The sequence below is a fragment of the Humulus lupulus genome, chromosome 6 (genome assembly GCF_963169125.1).
Source record: "Humulus lupulus chromosome 6, drHumLupu1.1, whole genome shotgun sequence".
Classification (NCBI taxonomy): domain Eukaryota; kingdom Viridiplantae; phylum Streptophyta; class Magnoliopsida; order Rosales; family Cannabaceae; genus Humulus; species Humulus lupulus.
In genome coordinates, this window is record NC_084798.1 from 222,056,872 (window position 1) to 222,078,691 (window position 21,820).

The 21,820-nt window shown below is 34.3% G+C and overlaps 3 protein-coding genes across 7 annotated transcripts; 2 read left to right on the plus strand and 1 right to left on the minus strand.

The window, feature by feature from the left end:
- Nucleotides 1–8,387: 8,387 nt before the first annotated feature.
- Nucleotides 8,388–15,381, minus strand: LOC133783511 (BRASSINOSTEROID INSENSITIVE 1-associated receptor kinase 1-like). 5 transcript variants are annotated; one of them, XM_062223160.1, is made up of 11 exons: nucleotides 15,013–15,381; nucleotides 14,785–14,920; nucleotides 14,610–14,681; nucleotides 14,003–14,146; nucleotides 13,581–13,652; nucleotides 13,421–13,492; nucleotides 13,248–13,324; nucleotides 12,075–12,209; nucleotides 11,653–11,991; nucleotides 10,832–11,223; nucleotides 8,388–8,965 (listed from the first exon to the last, which is right to left on the minus strand). In XM_062223160.1, the coding sequence occupies exons 1-11, from the start codon at nucleotides 15,122–15,124 to the stop codon at nucleotides 8,651–8,653; spliced, it is 1,866 nt and encodes a 621-aa protein (XP_062079144.1). In that variant the 5' UTR covers nucleotides 15,125–15,381; the 3' UTR covers nucleotides 8,388–8,650. The 5 variants fall into 5 exon arrangements, with proteins under 5 accessions (XP_062079144.1, XP_062079145.1, XP_062079147.1 ...); XM_062223161.1 differs by lacking the exon at nucleotides 14,003–14,146; XM_062223163.1 differs by having other exon boundaries at nucleotides 14,003–14,681; nucleotides 14,785–14,925.
- Nucleotides 15,382–18,735: 3,354 nt separating this feature from the next.
- On the plus strand, nucleotides 18,736–19,293 carry LOC133786164 (tabersonine 16-hydroxylase 2-like). The gene has a single exon (XM_062225373.1). The coding sequence runs from the start codon at nucleotides 18,754–18,756 to the stop codon at nucleotides 19,291–19,293; it is 540 nt and encodes a 179-aa protein (XP_062081357.1). The 5' UTR covers nucleotides 18,736–18,753.
- Nucleotides 19,294–20,320: 1,027 nt separating this feature from the next.
- LOC133783514 (photosystem I chlorophyll a/b-binding protein 6, chloroplastic-like) lies at nucleotides 20,321–21,786 on the plus strand. Its single transcript, XM_062223166.1, has 5 exons — nucleotides 20,321–20,479; nucleotides 20,576–20,737; nucleotides 20,824–20,861; nucleotides 20,960–21,474; nucleotides 21,580–21,786. The coding sequence occupies exons 1-5, from the start codon at nucleotides 20,424–20,426 to the stop codon at nucleotides 21,595–21,597; spliced, it is 789 nt and encodes a 262-aa protein (XP_062079150.1). The 5' UTR covers nucleotides 20,321–20,423; the 3' UTR covers nucleotides 21,598–21,786.
- The last annotated feature ends 34 nt before the right edge of the window (nucleotides 21,787–21,820 follow it).

Sequence of the window (21,820 nt, forward strand, 5' to 3'; positions counted from 1 at the left end):
TCTTTTTCAACAAAATAATTCGAATGAATAATATTTATTTATTTACATAAAGTTTATTAATAGTCAAATTTAACTAAACTATTTCGTTTGACTAATTAATTATTTTTTAATCACAAAAGCAAGTGATGCTTTGCTTGGTATACATAAACTTTTTATACAAGAAATGTGTATTAATATCCCTTTTTTTTTTAAATAATATACACACAATTTATACAAAGAAATTATAAATTTTAAGTATCTTTATAATAAATTGCAAATCACACATAATTTAAATAAAAATAATAATAATAATAATAATGTAAGTATTATTGTGGATTAATAGTAGGAAATTTGAATAGTTGATTGGATTACACGTGGCACGCATAGAAGCCATATATAAATGTGCATGTAAAAATGGACAAGTCAATTACTAGACTAGCTAGTGATATGTCTAGTAATAATCTAGTAATTTAATTAATATTAAATTAGAGGGTACACTTTTTATTTGTGAAAATAATAGAAAATTAGGGTAGACAACTATTTGATACATTGTGTTTTTGCAAAGTATCATTTTGGTATTCTGTATTTACAAATAATGCTTATTTAATATCTGCATTTTGAAATCGTACATTTTTAGTACCCTATATTTTAAAATCGTACATATTTAGTACCCTATATTTTAAAATTATACATATTTAGTACTTTAAACTCAAATTTAATTAATAAAAGTTTATCAATTTAATCAAATTACTTTCGAGTTACAAATTATATATAATTGTTGACAGTTTGGTCATGCCGACAAAATTTTATCAATTAAGATACCAAATATGTATGTTTTCAAAAGAAAGGGTACGATGTGAGTATTATTGAAAACAGAAGATACCAAAACAATACGTTATAAAGACAAAAGATACTAAATAAATAAATTCTCTTAAAATTATAAATATCGGTATACATCCAAAATTAAATTAAATTAAATTAAAAAAGTCATAAGTTCATATTTGGAAAATGGAAAGGAACGGAGGTAATGAAAAGTGAAATAGCTTTTGGTTGATTTTAAATAAATATAATGTTATGTGAGTTGTTCTTTTCAAACACTTTATACCATTAATGATTTTATAAATTCATAGTGATGAAGAATAATTCCTAGAATAGAATTTTATTGCTCTATTTTCGGCTATAAGTCAACCATTTATATTATATATTCCTTTTACATACTTTTTTTTTGTTTAAATAAATTTTAACCGTAAAAAATAAACGCCCATGTCTTTTTTTTTTTTCTTGGTTAGAACCTGTGGATGATAACACCATGTGGGGGACTCATTATTTTTTAATTTTTGGAGAAAAAAATTGAATTAATCACCATAAATATTTAGAAAAAAAATACAATTTTGGTGTCTTTGTTTTCGGGAAAAGTTGAGAAATACATACTTTTAGGAGTAGTTAACTAAAATTAGATACTAAATATATTCAGTTGAACTTTACCCGTTATTATCATGAGACTTCTCAAATTACCCTTATTTGAGCACATAGTTCTAAGTGTTGTTATAATGTGTATTATATGTGTCATATTATAGTTAAATTAGAAATACATTCTAATTGTAGCGTGTTTAAGGAGAGAAAAAAAGTATGTAATTGACGGGGTATAATGGGTACATTAATTGAAAATTTGGGTACTAAAATAAGAGTTAAAAATAGTGGATAAAAATTAAAGTAGATCATTTAAATTGGGTACCAGATCTAATTTCCACTTGTTTTTGTTGAATATGCAATTGGCCATGTGTTTTGTTTAATGGTCATTCGGACTTTGTATTTTATAAAATAGATCAAAATAGTACTCTAAACTTAATTTTTGTCAATATATTTTCGATTATAAAAGCAATCATTGGGTTGTTGCCAATGCACTGGGTTTAGAGAAACGAAGAAGGTGGTCGATGAGCTGAGATGGAAAGATTATATTTGAAAATATTTTGACCAAAATCAGGTCTATGATACTATTTTGATCTATTTTCTATAACACAAGTCGATCTCGTATTCGAGAAAAACACAGAAGTCAAATTGGTATTTAAAAAAAATGAACGTAAAGCACTCTTAATAAAAGAACTAAAATAGCTCTAAATATATTGCTATTTAGAATATATCTCCATTAAGTGAGCTATTTTACAATTTTTTCATTACTTTAAATATATTATATTGCTTTTTTTACAACAAATTTAGTTTAACTTATAAATGTGTGTATAAATTGAATAAAAATAATTTTAAATAAAATATTTAATTGATGTAAAGAAAATATAGATAAACTATGTACTGTGTAATGTAAAATAAATTAAATGAGATTTTGGTAAATATATTATAAATAATAGAGTAAACAAATGAGGACATCAAATAATGGACAAAAGAAAGTCATTAAAATTACCTTACCAAAAAAGCAAGCACTACATTTAGCCATTTACTCCTATTAGAATAATTATTTATTTGTGTTCAAATATTTATACATTTATAATGACTATCATGCTTCCCACAAAATAAATATATATTATGGAAATTAATTGAAAATATCATAAAATTGGGATAAAATATAATTAATTTGTATAATATGTTAGTTCCATTTTAAGAATAGTAACTAGTTACTAAACATTTGTTTCATAGTAATGATATGTAAAATTGTTTATTAATTACTATTTTTAAGGGTGTAGGTTTAAAAAAAGAAGTTAAAATCACATTCAAGATGGAATATAGTTTCGATGGTAATGGAAAGTACTTTGATAATTTCACTTGAATTAGGATTCTCCTAATTTGATTATAATTAGTCTTATATTGAGTTTTGGAATTCAATTAGCAATATGTTTTCATTCTCAAATACATCATTGAATCTAAATTAAATGCTCCTCTTTGTGTATATCATCGGTCACATCTACAATTATCTTATCAAACGTAACTAGTGGCAACCTAAAAAGATAAATATGAAAATATCACAAAAATTCTTAGACATCAAGATTAGTGTTGATCAAAGAACCTTTAGGCAAATAAGTAAGATAGATGATGAGGAACAATGATCTAATCTTCACAAACACAGAACAAGAAAATACCAAAAAGCACCAAGAAGTGATTAACTCAAAGAAATAGCAATCTGTTATATTGAAATCATCTATTGTTTTTGTACATTGAGTCTATTACACTGAAGTCTATTTATAGACTAAACAAAAAGAAGGTATTAGTTATTAACAATAACTAATGACCTGTACAAACAGTAAAGAAAAATTACTAACGGTAATTAACGGTCACTTAACATAACAATTCTCCACCTTGACCGTTAATTCCCTCAAAAAGAAATAAAACTGACTGCCCAAAAACAATTTAGGTCTGCAAGATCACTTATCAGTGATCATAAGTAGATCAAGACAATGTTTGAATTTAGCTGATGGTAGAGACTTTGTAAGCATGTCAGCTGGGTTTTCTGCAGTTGACACCTTGTTTAAGCAAACTCTTCCTTCAGCTATAATGTCTCTAATGAAATGCAGCCTAACATCAATATGCTTTGTTCTTTCATGGAACACTTGGTTCTTACTAAGATGCAAAGCACTTTGGTTGTCGCAAAACACTGTGATAACCCTTTGGTCTAGTCCCAGCTCCTTAGTTAGACCCTTCAGCCACAAAGCCTCCTTTACAGCCTCTGTACATGCCATGTATTCAGCTTCTGTTGTAGACAAAGCTACTGTTGATTGAAGATTGGCCTTCCAGCTTATAGTACACTCATTAATCTGAAAAACATATACCCTGTTTGTGACCTCCTGGTATCCAAGTCTCCAACATAGTCTGAGTCGATAAATCCCATGACTGTTGGATCCTTCCCATTTGAGCTATATACCAGACCTGCCTTTGATGTTCCTTTTATGTACCTCATTAACCACTTTACAGCCTCCCAATGCTCAAGTCTTGGGTTCCCCATATATCGACTGACAACACGTACACCATGACAAAGATCTGGTCTAGTGCAGATCATTAGGTACATAAGACTTCCAACCACACTTGTGTAGGGAGTTTTCTGCATTAGCTCCTTGTCAGCTTCAGTGGCAGGTGCTTGAGTTGAAGACAGTTTGAAATGTTGTGCAATAGGGGTCACAACTGGTTTTACATCATTAAAACCAAATTTCTTCAATACATTTGAGATATAGCTACTCTGAGATATCAAAAGCCTCCTTGACTTTCTATCTCTAAGTATCTCCATTCCTAGAATCTTCTTAGCCGGACCAAGATTCTTCATCTCAAATTCATTGCTCAACATTTCTTTGACCTTGTTTACTTCTGAAATTAGTTTACTAGCAATTAACATATCCTCTACGTATAATAATAGACACACCACTGACTTCACATGTCCTGTCTTAACATAAACACAGCAGTCATATGAGCTTCTTTTGAAACCAGATTTGATGACAAACTCATCAAATCGTTTGTACCATTGACGGGGTGACTGCTTCAGTCCGTAGAGTGATCTTTTCAGCAAGCAAACATAGTCTTCCTTTCCCTTCTCCTCAAAACATTGTGGCTGTCTCATGAGAATTTCTTCACTTAACTCTCCATGAAGAAACGCTGTTTTTACATCCATCTACTTGAGTTCTAAGTCTTCTATGGCTATCAAAGATAATAACACCTGAATTGAGGTATGTTTCACAACTGGTGAAAATATCTCATTGTAGTCGATTCCTTCTCGCTGTGTGAATCCCTTTGCCACTATCCGTGCCTTGAACCGAGCTCTTTCAACTCCAGGTATCTCATCCTTGTATCTGAATACCCATTTGCTTCCTACTATTTTCTTACCAGCTGGTTTCTTAACCAATATCCATGTTTCATTCTTGTGTAGGGAACTGATTTCCTCTCTCATAGCCTCCTCCCAATCCTTTCCATTACTGCAGCTTATAGCTTCAGCATAGGTTCTTGGTTCTTCCTCACTGAACTCAGAAACACTTAGTGCGTAATGAATCAGATCTGCAAAACCAAAACGATCTGGGGCTTTGGTGGTCCTCCTGTCCCTGTCCCTTGCTAGCTGGTAGTCTCTCAATACTTCATCTTCATCATTGTCATCATGCTCCTCTTCTTTAATGGCCTCATTATTGTCATCAATATTCTGAAATTGCTCCTGCTGTTCTGGTCTATTTTCAGCTTGGTTCTCCACCTCAAAATGCATACTAATCTCTTGGTTTGTGCCAGAATTTTCACTTTGAGGTTTCAGTGTATCTTTGTAGAGCTTGTCCTCTTCAAATACCACATCTTTGCTGATAAAATATCTGTTTTGGTTACCAGGTTCTATACTCCATAACTTGTAACCTTTGGTCCCTGTTGGATAGCCAATAAACACACCTTTAATAGCTCTTGCATCCAACTTATCCTGCTTGACATAAGCATATGCAACACAGCCGAATGTCTTCAAGTGTTCATAGCTCCCAGGATGTCCTGACCAGACTTCTAATGGGGTCTTAAAATTAATTGCTGAAGAAGGGCACCGATTGATTAGGTAGCAAGCTGTCACTACTGCCTCTCCCCAGAAATTCTTGGGTAGTCCTGAGTATATCAGCATACACCTTACCCGTTCAAGGATGATTCTGTTCATCCTCTTAGCAAGGCCATTTTGTTGTGGAGTATGCCTCACTGTGAGATGTCTAGCAATCCCAACCTGTTTACAGAACTTGGTAAAAAAATTAGAGCAAAACTCTAAGCCATTATCAGTCCTGAACCTTTTTATCTTCTTTCCTGTTTGGGTTTCAACCAGAGCTTTCCATTCTTTGAAGGTGTCAAATACATCACTTTTGTTCTTTAAAATATACACCCAGACAAATCTTGAAAAGTCATCAATGAGTGTAAGAAAATACCTGGCTCCACCTCGAGATATGACTCTTGAAGCCCCCCATAAGTCCGAATGGATATAATAGATTGTACCCTTTGTGTTGTGAGTTCCAACTCCAAACTTGACCCTTGTAGATTTTCCCAACACACATTGCTCACAAAAATCCAGATCATGAATTGTATTTTTACCCAGCAGCCCTTGTTTGTCCAATATTTCAAGACCCCTTTGGCTGACATGTCCGAGTCTCCTGTGCCATAGTAACGTAGAATTTACCATGACCTTTGAGGCTACTGAGACCTGGTTTTTCTTGGTGTTTCCTTGCAGTACATAAACCCCATTAATCATGGACCCCTTCATCACAGTTAGAGCTCCTTTTAGAACTTTCATGACACCTTTTTCAACTTTCAGTAAATAACCTTCTTTATCCAGCATAGCAACTGATATAAGGTTTCTCTTTATAACAGGAACATGTCTAACTTGTTTAAGTTCCACCATGGTGCCCCCAACCAATTCGAGCTTGATTGAACCTATTCCAATCACTGAGCATGCTCTATTGTCTCCTAGCTTTACAGTCCCTTCTTCAATCCTTTTGTAGTTACTGAACTGAGATTGATCTGGACAAATATGAAATGAGCACCCTGAGTCCATTACCCAATCGATTCCAGAATAGCATTTTGACACAACCATGACTCCAGAACTTTCATACCCATCACTGTTGTCTCCATCTGATGCAATATCAACATTTCCAAATCTCTTGTCTTCTCCAGACTTCTTTAATTCGGGACAATTTTTCTTCAAGTGAGTGGTTTTATGACAGATGAAGCATTTCTTAATTTTCTTTGAGCTCATCTTACCTTTCTTGTAGTTTTCTTGATACTTTCCATCCCTCCTTTGTGTTCTTTCTCGGATCAGCAAACCTTCCCCAGCAAGTTCTTCTCTTAATTCTGATTTCCTCTTCAATTCTTTAGACATCAAAGCACTCTGTACTTCTTCCAATGTCAGAGAATCCCTCCCATATAGCATAGTATCCACGAAATGCTCATAGCTATCCATGGGCAGTGAGTTCAAAACTATTATTGCTTGATCCTCATCTTCGACCTTTATGTCGATATTCTCAAGATCTAGTATAATCTTATTGAAATCATTCAAATGATCTTCAATAGATCTTCCACTCTGCATCTTGAAAGAATATAGTTTCTGTTTCAAGAATAACCTGTTAGCTAGAGATTTAGTCATGTAAAGACTCTCCAACTTTGTCCATAATCCAGCAGCAGTTGTCTCCTTTGAGACCTCTCTCAAGACTTTATCACCAAGACTAAGAATTATGGCACTGTGAGCTTTCTCGAGAATCTCCTGCTTCTCTTTCTCAGACTTGTCTTTGATCTTTCCTTCTCCAAGAAGAGCATCTTGAATCCTTTGCTGCACCAACAAAGCTCGCATCTTCACCCTCCAAAGCCCAAAGTCATTCTTCCCTGTGAACTTTTCTAAATCAAACTTTGCATTCCCCATCCTTTCAATCTCAGCTTCTTCTAGCCCTTGAAATCCCCTGGTTCGGATCAGAACCTGGCTTTGATACCAGTTTGATGAGGAACAATGATCTAATCTTCACAAACACAGAACTCACAAACATAGTGGCAACCTAAAAAGATAAATATGAAAATATCACAAAATTTCTTAGACATCAAGATTAGTGTTGATCAAAGAACCTTTAGGCAAATAAGTAAGATAGATAAATACAATCTAAACCACCGTGATATTATCAAGGTATTGTTGAAAATATGGGCAATAATGTAAGACATGGAATGGAGAAGGTTGGGAGAATGAAAGCATGTACGAAAATTAATGGAATGCTCATTGCAAGAGCTCTCCCATCTCTTTTTATTAGGGCTGAACATAAAATTCGAAAAACCGAAAAAAATCGAGTACACCGACTTTCCGAACACCGAAAAAATTAAAACCAATTAAACCGAACACCGAAAAAACCGTTAACAGCGTAAACCGCCACTGTTCGATCAGTATGAAAAATCCGTGCGGACCGACCGGTTTGAACCAAAACCGACCGAACTTAGAAATATGTATAGGTTATGTTATGCATATGGACTTTTAATTATGTTTTCAAACTTTCAAATTTGTGAATGTAACTATATTCTATGTATTTATGTTTTGAAAAAGCACCAAAATAGATTCCAACAATCCAAAATATTTTGTTTTTTTTTAACTAAAACTTTCTAAATATTATGGAATTTAAAAAAAAAAATTAACTTCGATTTAGTCAGTTCGGTTTTTTTCTTTAATTGGTTTGGTCGGTCGATTTTTGGATTGCACTAATCCGGATCGAAAACCGAATTCTGTATTTAATAATATGAAAAAAACGCTCAAAACGACTGATACTCAGCCCTACTTTTTATAGAGGGATAGAGTTCTCAACCTCCACTACATAAAAGTGAGATGAGGGACATGTGTTAATAACTTTGCCCTTTATTTTCCCCATATGGTAAAGTTATTAACTTTTTTCTAAATAAGTCTAAGCTTGATAAGCTATCTCCTTAGGACTCTATGACGATGATGAGTCAAAAAGGGAGGTTCGGGTTTGGATCTTATTCGAGTAATAATCTATTTATGCAGAACATGCATATTGTTGTAATAATCTAAGCTTAATTTGTTAAGCTTAGGTACCATTTATTTTTACGGTGAACGCACTTGGTTCAACTACAATCTATAAGAACATAAACAAATTTATCTAAACTCACTACTGAGCTAGCCTTAGTGGCTTTAAGCTTTGGTACCATAATTTATCTTATGTATACATAGACAACCATCGAAAGGATATCATCGAGGACCAGACAATTCATCTGGAGGAATGTGAGAAGTAGAGTCAACAATCCAACGAGTATTTGGATGGTGTGACGAGTGGAAGTCTTGGCGGAACAACTCCTTTTTTTGCCAATCCTCCCATCTTTCCGCCAATCCATCCCCTTCGAGCATTCTCACCACCTCAGACATCTTCGGCCGTTCACTCGCTGTGCCTTGTGTGCAAAGAAGAGCCACTTGGATTAGCTGCTCCACCTCCTCATTGACATAATTTCCTTGTAGATTGGCATCCACCAATGTTTCCAACTTCTTATCGTTCCAGAGTCCTTTAACCTGTAATGCCACAATTGATTTGGAAAATTTGATGTAAATAAAACAACTTTTTTAAGTATGAAAAAGGTTAATAATGAACTATGTCCAAAACTCCATGGTAGACAAGATTTACATTAAAGTAGTGTTTGGTTGGAGGAATAAGAATTAATATGAATAAAAAAATTGACAAAATAATTAGGTCTTTCCTCCCATCTTCAAATAGAATAGTCTATTAGAGTGTCTCACCTCGAATAGATGTGAGGATTCAATCAAACATATAACTCATCACCAATTGGTTTTAAGTTGAAACCCCATATGCCTTATCAAACCTTTCAATCTATAATTATGCAACATTTCGTTCTCAATCTCTCTACAACATTCTCTTACAATCTAACATTCATCCCTCTATCAAATTTTACACAGTCATTCCACCAAAATGATAGAAAAATCATTCCAATATTCTAAAATGCAAGCAAACAATTATTCTATTACTCCCAACCAAACATCACTATGGAAATGACAGTAATAAAGTACATACACAATCAGGGTTGTTTTAATAACCAAGATAGACAAACAGACATTGGTATGGACTACTTAGATTCAAGTGGTCATTATGCTAAAATTAAAGTGGGGTGATATGGTCTTACACATACATGCTTTCATTTGAAATACACATTGGTTCACCAACCTGATTGATTGTGTGGAATTTTCAACACAATTTACGTTGACCATTGATGAATTCAAGACATACTCTTGTAGTAATCAAAACCTATTCTAATTTTGGACTATAAGTCAAACACAAATATTTGGTAACTTGAAGATTCAAGTATATAGAAATAACAGAATTCCATGTTGGTACTTTGTTGAAAGGAAAGAAGGAATAGAATCAGATGATGCAGCATCAAGATCAAGTTTCACTTGAGATCAGAACATCTTAAAGATGTGAAAGGTTCATAGAAGACAAACTTTCATATACCAGAGAAAAACACAAGGATGAGATCTACCAGAAACACCAAATTCACCTCCCCATAACAGTCAATTAGCTTAATGCTAAAATTGGGATTTTTCTATCAATGCTTCTGCAGGTAAAGAAATATGTACAAATTTTTATAACATTGGTTGTATATATATGCATACATATTTTTTAGAAAATAAATGCAAAATTACAATAAAGGTGGCTTATGCAAGCCTTCAAGGTGTAGGTGTACCATGCCACTATAAAAATATAAGGTTTTTAATATATAAAAGAAAACTATTAGTCTAAAATGGCACGTAAGATTCACAAAATTGAGATACAAAAATTTTGTGAATTTCAATGACATGAATGGAACTTTGGCAAGCAAGACAAAGTTTCACCTTCAAGCTATTTCCTCTAGTAAATCTTTTATAAAAATTGTTCGAATCCAACAAGACATATACTGATAAATAGAGTCATATTCTAATTGTAGGTAATAAAACAAAGGTTTATACTTTTTTGGACCATGTATTTTTTTCCATTACTTATTTGGACCCTATGTTTTGACAAATTACTTTTTGGACCCTATGTTTTGTAAAATTGTTAAAATAGAAACCTAAACCCGATTTGGGTCAATGTTTTCTCAACAAAAATCACAAATAACTTACCAAACTAACAATTCAGAACAAAAATAAAATCATTCTACTTAAAAACTGTGTTGTTATATTCAATTTTTTCTTCATCAAAATTGAGTTTAGGATTCTATTTTAACCATTTTACAAAACATAACATAGGGTCTAAAAAATAATTTTTCAAAACACAGAGTCCAAACAGGTAATAGAGAAAAACACAGAGTCCAAAAAGATATAAACCAATAAAACAAAGCATAAGTAAAGTGTGTTAAAGCTATCAAGAAGATGAAAAGTCCATACCCAATCAAATAACATGACATCATCATTTGCAAGACGGGCTAGATCATAAGCGCTCTGTCCAGTTATGAGTTCAAGAAGCATAACTCCATATCCAAAAACATCAGTTTTCTCTGAAGATTTTCCAGTTGAAAGGTACTCCGGTGCTATATACCCAACAGTGCCACGCACAGCAGTAGTAACATGAGTATCTTTATGATCCATAAGTTTAGCCAACCCAAAGTCTCCAACAACTGCCTCAAATTCCTCATCTAACAATATGTTTGCAGTTTTGACACCACGGTGAATAATTTTAGGATCACATTCATCGTGCAAATAAGCAAGGCCCCTTGCAGATCCCAATGAGATACGTTTTCGTATTTCCCAATCAAGTGGGGACTGTGAACCAGGACATTCTGCAGTCATCAACAAAAAAATATTATCACTGAAAGTAGCTTATTTAAAAAAGATATACCATAATATACTTCTTGTTAACCTCCTTCAGTTTCCTATATGAAATTGTCAATCCACAACTATACTTGACAATGTTATTTTAGGACCAAATGAATTATCATACTATTGATAACTCCTGCCTTCATTCTCTTTCTCTATATTCTTTTTCTTTGCTGTTTCTGTTTTTGATAGTGTTCAAACAACCCAATTTTGTTGCCTACAAATTAAACCAAGCAGTCCCTAACACCTAGAGCACCCTTGCTGCAGCATTGGAGTATTTTTTTTTTTTGTTGGCCCTGAAATCGGAGCAATTTGCAAGAAAGAAATTGAAAGCATTTCTCAACAAGTAAAACAGAAATAAAACCACAGCACATACAAAGCTAAGAAAGTACCTCTTAAACAAGATGCAACACTCCCATTAGCCATATATGGGTACACAAGCAACCGTTCGGTTGATGTCAAGCAAAATCCACGTAGACGAAGTAGATTACGGTGTCGAGCAATGCTGATCATTTCTAGTTCTGTTTGGAACTGTAGCACCCCACCTTGGGTACGCTCTTTTTTAAGCCTTTTTACTGCAACTAGAGAGCCATCAGCTAAGTGCCCTTTATAAACCTTGCCAAATCCACCTCTGCCTATAATATTTGTATCGCTATAATTATCAGTAGCAACTTGAAGCTCCCTCAGAGTAAACCTTTTAAGCTGTCCCAGAAGGACCTCTGGATGCTCAGCTGTGAAAATTATAAGTGAGAGGCATGCATCATTTACAGAAAACTATCACTAATTGAAATGAAACTTTTACTAATTCACCAACCAGGTACATGAAAGAAATGATTCTGTCGTTTCCTTCTCCAATACCAGGTAAGAGCAATTGCAGAAACAGCGAAAAGAAGAGCAGCACCAGCAGCAACTCCTCCAGCAATAAGTCTAGTTTTACTACTACTGCTACCTACAATATTCACCAGATTAAGTGTTGAGAAACTAAATGATGCAAAATACATATTAAATAATTAGAATTCATATTGTTAGGATGATTATATTTTATTATAAACTTATTTTCTTAATATCTAAGTTTTATTTAATTGAGTTTATTAGAGTTTTTGTACACCTTAAATCCTAAAGTTTGTTTCCTAGTTGAATTAAGATTTGTTGTTTGCCTATTCATAATATTGTTTTCATTACTAGTCAGACTTCTTATATGATTATAAATCATTGAGATTTTTCTCTCTAATTCTTTATCTATCCTTGTTCTTTTTACAAATTCTTGTACGCCTCTCTATTCTTCTTTTCTAGGCTAGTTCTTTTATATATTTTTCCCTTCATCCTACTTCACTAAACCTCTCTCAAGAAGCTACATCCCAAAGGTAAAGAAACTCAAAGCCTTAATCATTAATGCAGTGCACAGACCACTAAACTCCAGTACTTGATAAAAAAAATTAAGATTTGTATCCTCCAAAGAGCATGCACTACTAATCTATGAGGGAAGTACTTAGATTAGTGATACTCTTAGAAATTGGACACCAAACTTTAAAAAAATCTGAATAAGCTATACAATTTGAAACAGCAGAGAGAAATAAAAAGACTGCTAAGACCCACAATCATCCTCGTCCAATTTTTATTTCTATTTTTGACCAGTGGAAGGATCACTTGAGTATAAAACTGAAGGGGAGGGACTCCTTCTCGCCAACAAGCTAATTGTCTACCCAAATAGTATACAAAGTCAAAATATGAGCCGCTAAAAAACGATATAAAACGAAGCTACCCCGGAAATATAGACAAAACAACTTGAGACCACTCAATTGAGTCCGAGCGAAACAAACTGCTTGAGCAAAAAAAAGAAAATAAAATAAAATACCTACATGAAATAACCTCTAGGTAAAATGGGGTATATTCATTATGGTATATTGAAAATTTTCCATTGAATTTCACAAGGCATGAAAAATTAATAAGAGACTACTTGGAAGCTATGAAAAGCATATCATTTCACCTGCGGAACCAGATGGTGTTGGAGTTATAGAAGCTGGTAGTGAAACTGGTAACTCGATTAGTTGATTATTTAGAAAACTGCAAAAGAGCAACTTAGCAGTCTTAACTGATTTTTGTCATGTCAAAGGACCAACCAACAGAAGGTTGTTTTAAAAGAAGTTGTTTCCAACGAACCTGGTGGGGGGAAATAATTCAAAAGAACCATTAACTGGAATATGTCCAGACAGCTTGTTGTTTGAAAGATCCCTGCATCTCACAAGGTAAAATAAATTGTTTTATTCCTGGCAAAATAAAAATATTAAGAATTTCTTATTGTTATTTCAAATAAACTTACAAGACTTGCAGTGAGTCAAGACCTGTTAAAGTCATAGGAATAGTCCCTGACAAACTGTTGTTGTTGAGACGTCTGTTCAACAGAGCAGAAAACGTTATTGTTTACAATCACAGTCATGCTTATTCATCCTAACCTAATCACAATTTATATGTGAAAGAAACAAACAAAATTTAAACAAGAATATTATATAGTCTCATGAACATATCAACCTCATTTTCCATAGGTTTATTTCTTACGTTTAATCATAAAGAAATAGCAATAGAAACTTTAACAAGAAAGCTACCTTTCTCAGGTCGATATATGGCATAAATAACTCACAAAACAAAGCATATCATATCATATCGTCATATCATTCCAAGTCTAGTAAAAATTATTTAGATTACCACTACCAAAAGATGTAGGTGAAGGATGTGTATTCATACAGGAAACGTAGTTTTCCAAGCTTCCCTAGTGTGGCTGGAATCGAACCATTTAATTTGTTACAGGAAAGTTCCAAGCTCACCAAGTTTGTCAAACTTCCGAGCTCTTCTGGGATTTTCCCACTTATATTATTGCTAGAAAGTTCCCTGTCAATAAAATTTAACAAGCAACAAGAAAATACTAAAAGCATATCCCAACTATGACACATAAATCATGAAGTTGTGTTATTTGGTACAACTCTAAACTGAGGATGGGGAACAATGTTGTGGCACAACCCACTGCAATCAAAACTCTTTCAATAGATTGAACCATAATTGTAGAGAGAAGTGACATTGCAAAACAAATGATCCACCGATTCTCCATCAAGCTTAAGTAAAACGCACCACCTAGGAGACAAGACTGAAAAGGCCTTTCTTTCTGTATCACCTCACCTCTTGTACACTAAGGCATCCCCGTAGCAGCAATTATACCAAAAATGTTACTTTTGATGGACAAAAAAAAAGCTTTTTCTTAAGTTAAGTGCAATCTTTTAAACTACTCAGTGATTTTTGCTGCAAATATTTCTAAAAAAACCGAATTTGAGTCAGCTGAACTAAAACTATGACTTACAAGTACTGTAGATTCGTTAGCTGACCAAGTTGAGGAACCAATGTACCAGTTACATTTGCATTTGCAAGATCACTGGATGAGTTCAAAAACGAAATCATATAAAATCACCATCTCAATAACAATATGAGCAAAGTCAATTGTACAAAAGCCATGTCACAGAGTAAACAAAGCTTACACTCGAGTAACACTTGATTCGTTATTGCAGGTAATGTGATTCCATCTGCAGGGGGGCTCAACAAGTGTGGCATTCCAATTCTCAAAAACATTGCTGGGATCAACTAAGTTGGTCTTAAACGCAATTAGGGCATCACCTATACTTTCATTTTCCAGGAAACCAAACAGCACCCCCTTATTAAAAATTGAGCACAAAAAATAAATTCAACAAACAAATAATAAAACATACCTTCTGAAATAGCATATAGTTTTCTGAGCAAGCCAAACAACAAAATCAACCACAGGAAAGCAGAACCCGAAATCACTGAGATGAGTCGTCGCCTTCGTTCCCTCGTCTCCATTCCTTCAAACTTCCATAAACATCTACAGCCTACACAAAGCTTCGGTTACCGAATCGAATTTCGTATCGAGACCCACGTTATCGGATACGAAATTCGAAAACGAAACGCCGATTAAACAAAATCACAAGAAAGTAAGAGCAAGAGAGAGGTTTGAGCTTCGAAATTTCTTCGCAAAGTTGCTGAAACGGGGAAGAAGTCGTCGCTCTCTCTGCATTGTCTGAGCGTTTAGTCATTGCCCTTTTTGTTGGACTTTTTAGTTTGTTTGACTAAACGAAAAAGTTTGTTTTGTCTTATTAACAAATTGCACTTGTCTAGCATTACTATGTTGTAAAAGAGTTTGTTTTGTCTTATTAAATATGGTGAAATTTAATATTAGTTCTCATACAATTTAACTAATTAGAGGTGACACCTCTTGTCTTATGTAGTAGGGTGTAACATGCCGGCCTTGAGTGCATATTACAAGCAAGGTTGGTGCTCAGTCAAATGCACACGCGAAGGTGTATGCTGGTGAGCATGTTGATGTTTAGTTTGTACGGTAGTGATATTTTCGTAAATATCTTCAATATTGCCTAAAAATGGACAGGATTCGGTAATTCCCATATTGAAAAGTCAATGAATGCAATTGTGTGATTGGATTTGGGAGATTCGGAGAACTGGCGAGCTGAGAGCCAAATATGTCTCCCAATCAAAAATCATATATGTTCATAGTAGAAGGTTAGAAGCTCAGAAGACTCTTTGTAGGGGGAGCACCTGGTGTCAGCTCTCCACCACTCCATGGCGCAGGTGCGTCAAGTGAGCTACTACTAGTTAGGAGGACTAGTAGGGCTGGCATATGAGGACAACAAGGGGACTCATATGTCTCCATGAGTAGGAGTACTCATGTACTTTACCGGGCTACCTCGGTGGTGCATCAAAGTATGCTGCTAGAGGTTTAGGGATACGGTTCCCTTGGCTTGCTGGTACACCGCTTGCATGGAACGTGGCCCAAACCTCCGAGAGATGTCGTGGTGCGACATGGCCACGAGTCTCGACACGAGATGGTGCGAGAAGTCATTCGTGGGACTTGTTAGCATACAAGCATTGGAAGGTGCACTATGCTTGAGTAGGACTAAGGTCTAGTGTGTGCTAATAGTCTGGCAGCTAGTCTCGAGGGCCATAGTGCCTTGAGGATTGGACCATAGACATATGGTAGTCCTTGGACCGTGACGGGAGCTATTCGGATAGTATGGAATAGGACATGACGAGAATTGTGGGCATGTCAGTTGGGCGTTGGCTCTTAGCCACACATGCTACCTTGGCTTGCAAATGTTAGGGCGAGCATCAGTGTTGGAATTTGCCTTGCCATAGTGGGAGCCTATGGACAGTGTGAGTATCTTGGCTAGGGAGCCTTGATGCACGGATGCACTCATGGATGCTTGAGAGCATGACACAGGGGGAGTTGTTCGAGAGACGAAAGTGTGCAAAAGAACACGTTCGCGCAAAAATGTGCCCATTGTTATCTAGATGGTTGGAAGGCTGACCTTGGCTCGGGGGAGTCAAGGTACTGCACGGGTGTTTCGCTGCCTAAAATGGTGTGCCCGTGACATAAGACACCTTAAGGTACCAAATAACAAATCATGTAGTATTGGGTACCTTAAGGTGTCAAATATCAATACAATTTGTCAAATTTAAGGATCGAAACTTAAATATGGTAACTTTCACTTTTGTTTTCAAATTAAATAATAATAGTAGGAGTAGAGTAATGTTAGACACAAATTGTACATACTTTTTACACACAGTAATATATATATTTAATTTTAATCATAAATATTTTTAAGTGAGATCATATCATTTTTAAGTGTGCGATTAAGATTAATTACACAACATTATGTATAAATAGTGTGTACAATTTAAGTGTTTATCTAGCATTACTCATAAGAGTATGACTTATAAGGGGCACCATTGGGATGCGCTATAGCATATTACTATGAAAGTAATCTAATATCGACTCTAAGATATTCTAATTAAATAATTAATATTGAATATAGCTAATTAATCATAATGTATCACCTGTTACAATGTTGAGTATGTTCATGTACCAAATATCAAAACTCTACTAATTATTTATATCATAATAATGTAGTCTATTAAAGTAGTACTAATAATTCTAGAAGATGACTATTGTTCTGTCTGTGGACGAAGCCACCATTCCCGATCCTCATCAATTGTGTGATGACATCGTTGAATCGCTCATACTTATGAAAAATGCTGTTATCGAAAAAGGGCTCTCCTCAAATAATCATTTATTCTAGACTATATATAAATAGAGGGAGCAACTATTTCGGCACCTGAATAGTTATAATTCTAATTTTTTTATATAATGGTGTACATTATAACTATCTATAATATAATATCAGAAGAACCAAATGTTTCATCATTCAATGAGTCATTACCCTCCCTACGCAAGTGAGGTACAGCCTGAAGATAATTAGATCAAAAGTTACTATTTGTCATGAATGACACCGTGGTTGACTTCCAAACAAATCTTAAACTGATAAAGCAAGTGTGAACATTTGAAGTACATTGAATTAGTAGTTATTTATGTATCTTCAGAGTTTTCATAATGTCGTTATTAGTTATTACTGTGTTGTTATGGTTTTTTCCTTTTTCATAATGTCGGTATTAGTTATTACTGTGTTGTTATGTCGTTATTAGAGTTTTCATAAAGTCTCTTTCTTTTCCTTTTTCTTTAGCAATTTTGTTTAGTTCGCTTTGCCAGCAGCTAGCTTCTACAATTTGACAACCAAACACTCATCTCATATAGTCTGGGAACTTACTAATGAGGTTTTTTTTCTTCAGGAAATGTTGTTGTTGCTTCTTCCTCTTCTCAACTCATCATCTGTGAAAAGTTTTCTTCACCCATTTTCAAAAGATAAATCTTCAAGTTCTGCTGAAGATGACTCTACTTGTCCCATATGCCAGGCTAATCCAACCACTCCGTTTATTGCCCTTCCCTGTGAGCACAGGTAAATATAATAAAAAGGTGCTGTTTTTTTTTTTTTTTTTGTAGTCTAATGAGTTTGCTAGATTTGACTAATGGCCAACCCCATAAAATCTTTAATTATCAGGCGACAAGAATGGGGCACCTTAAAAATCTTTAATTATAGCATCAGTCTTTATATATATATGTGCGTGTAAGCGGGCAAATGCCAGAAAAAAAAAAGTGGGGAAGCTGCTAAGGCTAGTATTAAGTAAAGAAAATGATGAGCAAGAGATTTCAGGGAAAGGTTGTCATTGTGACTGCCTCCACTCAGGGGATAGGCTACAGCATCGCTCAGCGAGGATGAATTTTTGGACAGGTTGTGACTATACACTAATTGGAATAGACTTTTCCTAGGACATGGCTGCTACATTCAATACTTAGAACCACACTCTAATTCTCAAACCCTTGTTGATTTCTCAAACTCCACACTTTCTTTCTACACTATGCATTTACTTATTATTTATTTCTTTCTGCTATTTTTATTTACAAATTTGCTGACACAGGAAATATCAAAGCAGTTATCCTGGTTAGTTTGTTTTTAAAGAAAGAAAGATATATAATTTACATGAGTGATTCTGAGAATAAAGTTTGATTATATACTCAGGACATGTTTGTAGCTGGGGGAGAGACATCATCGACAGTTGTGGAGTGGGCAACGGCAGAGATGGTAAAGAATCCAACTGTGATGAAGAAGGCACAAGAGGAGGTGAGGCAAGTGTTTGGAGGAAAAGAAAATGTTGAGGAGGAAAATCTCAATCAACTAGAGTTCTTAGACATGATCATAAAAGAAACTCTTAGACTACACCCTCCTGTGGTTTTGGTCCCAAGAGAATCTAGAGAGAGTTGTGTGATTTATGGGTACCAAATGGCTGAGAAAACCAAATTAGTTGTCAACACATGGGCAATGGGGAGAGACCCCAAGTACTGGACTGATCCAGAAAAGTTCTACCCTGAGAGATTTCATGAGAGTTGTACTGATTTCAAGGGCAATGATTTTGAGTTCATTCCATTTGGTGCTGGAAGAAGGATGTGTCCTGGCATATTCTTTGCCTTGGCTGATATTAAGCTTCCTCTGGCACAGTTGTTGTTCCATTTTGATTGGAAACTGGCTGATGGGATCAATCTCGTCATCATCCAGTCTTTATAAAGTTTTTATTAATATAAAATTATATATAATTTCTATGAATATATATATATATATATACTACAACCTCCATAAAATATTACTATAGTACAACTCTAGTATAATTATAAAAATATTTAAATTTATTTTGAGACCAATTATAAATAAGAATAAATTACACATTGTAATAAATTATAATATGTCTTGGTCTTGCTTTTAGAAAATATGTCTCCACATAGTAAGAATTGTCTTAATATTAAATATATTTATATTTAAAATTCATGATAAAATTTATTACCAATTTAAACTTGTAAAATAACTTTATTTATTTATAACATTATATAAATAGCTATATTTTTATATTTTTTCGTTTATTAATGTTTTTCATTAAATTTGACATATTTTATTAATTATTTTTAATTTAAATTTAAATGTGTATTTTTGTAATATTTTTTAGATATAATTATATTACCTCCTCGTAGTAATAAAATATGTTGGGTCTCAACATTATTACTATAAAGAAATTTGACTGTATATAATATTAAATTTTGAGGGTACAATGTTAAAAGAGTTTATACCTTTTTGGACTCTGTGTTTTTTTCCATTACCTGTTTGGACCTTGTGTTTTGACAAATTACTTTTTGGATCCTATGTTTTGTAAAATGGTTAAAATAGAATCCTAAACCCGATTTTGGTAAATGTTTTCTCAACTAAAATCACAAATAATTTACCAAACTAACAATTCAGAACAAAAATAAAATCATTCTGCTTAAAAACTGTGTTGTTATATTCAACTTTTTATTCATCAAAATTGAGTTTAGGGTTCTATTTTAACCATTTTACAAAATATAAGATCCAAAAAATAATTTGTCAAAACACATAGTCCAAACAAATAATGAGAAAAAATACAGAGTCCAAAAAAGTATAAACTAACGTTAAAAAGTATATAAAAGAACATTGCCAAAATAGTATTGTCACATGCCATCTCTCATTCATTATTATATAAGTGTAGTGTGACTATCGACAAGGTAAGGGCCATGTTGTGCCACGTACACGTCTCATTACACACACACACATGTACACTATCATCAACTATCCATCTTCTTTCGAAAAACTCTAAAATCTAATCGACAAAATCCTTATTGCTCAACAACATGGCCATGGCCATGGCAATAGCTTCTTCTACTGCTATGTCAACCCTCCCAAACAGGTCACATTTATTTACTCATTAAACAAATTTTATCTCAATTTTTCAAGTATATACTACTTGACCATCTTACTATGTATACTTTCTGTTTGGAAATAGGGAAATTCCATTGAAAATTTCACCACAAAAACTCACTAAATCATTGCTTAAAACAACTAAGGTTAATGCAACAAAAGGATTATCGAGTGTTTGTGAACCACTTCCTCCAGATAGGCCTATATGGTTCCCTGGTAGCTCAGCTCCTGAATGGCTCGATGGAAGGTCAACACTTTTTCTACATTTATTTATTTTTTACATTTTTATCACATTTTCCTTAATGCTCACCTTTTTTTTTTTATATTTTAAAGCCTTCCTGGGGACTTTGGCTTTGACCCTCTTGGATTAGGTACTGAAAAATAACATTCTTCTCACTCATCATAATTTGAGTAGAAATTCCCATTACAAATCTTGGAGTGAAAAATAGTGCTAAATTTGATTTTCCAGGGTCTGATCCGGAACTACTAAAATGGTTCGCGCAAGCTGAATTGATGCACGCCAGGTGGGCCATGCTGGCGGTGTCTGGAATCCTCATCCCTGAGTGGCTCGAAAGGCTGGGATTCATCCAAGACTTCTCGTGGTACGAGGCTGGTGCTCGAGAATATTTTGCGGACCACACAACTTTGTTTGTGGTCCAATTAGTACTAATGGGCTGGGTTGAGGGTCGAAGATGGGCTGACATCCTCAACCCAGGGTGCGTGGACATCGAGCCCAAAATGCCTCACAAGAAAAACCCAAAGCCTGATGTTGGCTACCCTGGCGGGCTGTGGTTTGACCCATTCATGTGGGGAAGAGGGTCCCCAGAACCCGTCATGGTTTTGAGGACCAAGGAGATCAAGAATGGGCGTCTTGCCATGCTCGCTTTTGTCGGATTTTGGTTCCAAGCTATTTATACTGGCAAAGACCCTATTGACAATTTGATGGCTCACATTGCTGATCCCGGTCACTGCAACATATTTTCGGTAACAATCTTAAGTGTTATAAAAAAGAAACTCATTATAATCTATGTTTATAATGTTTTGTATTAAGTGAATTGCTTTGTTGATAACAAGTATTCATATTTGCAGGCTTTCACTTCACAATAAATGGTTATGGCATGGTGTGGTGTGGTGTCTGAATTCAGAAAGTTGGTCACACAACAAGCAGTGTTTTTCCAGAGTTGTATGTACATTAAACCATTTTTTTTCTCAATCAAAGCATATACAGAGTAAATTATAATTGGAAATTAACTGAAGCTTCCAAGAAAATGTACTTGACCCTTTTTTTCTTCTTTTGTTTTCAAGTTAAGTCTTTTTTTTTTTTTTTTTT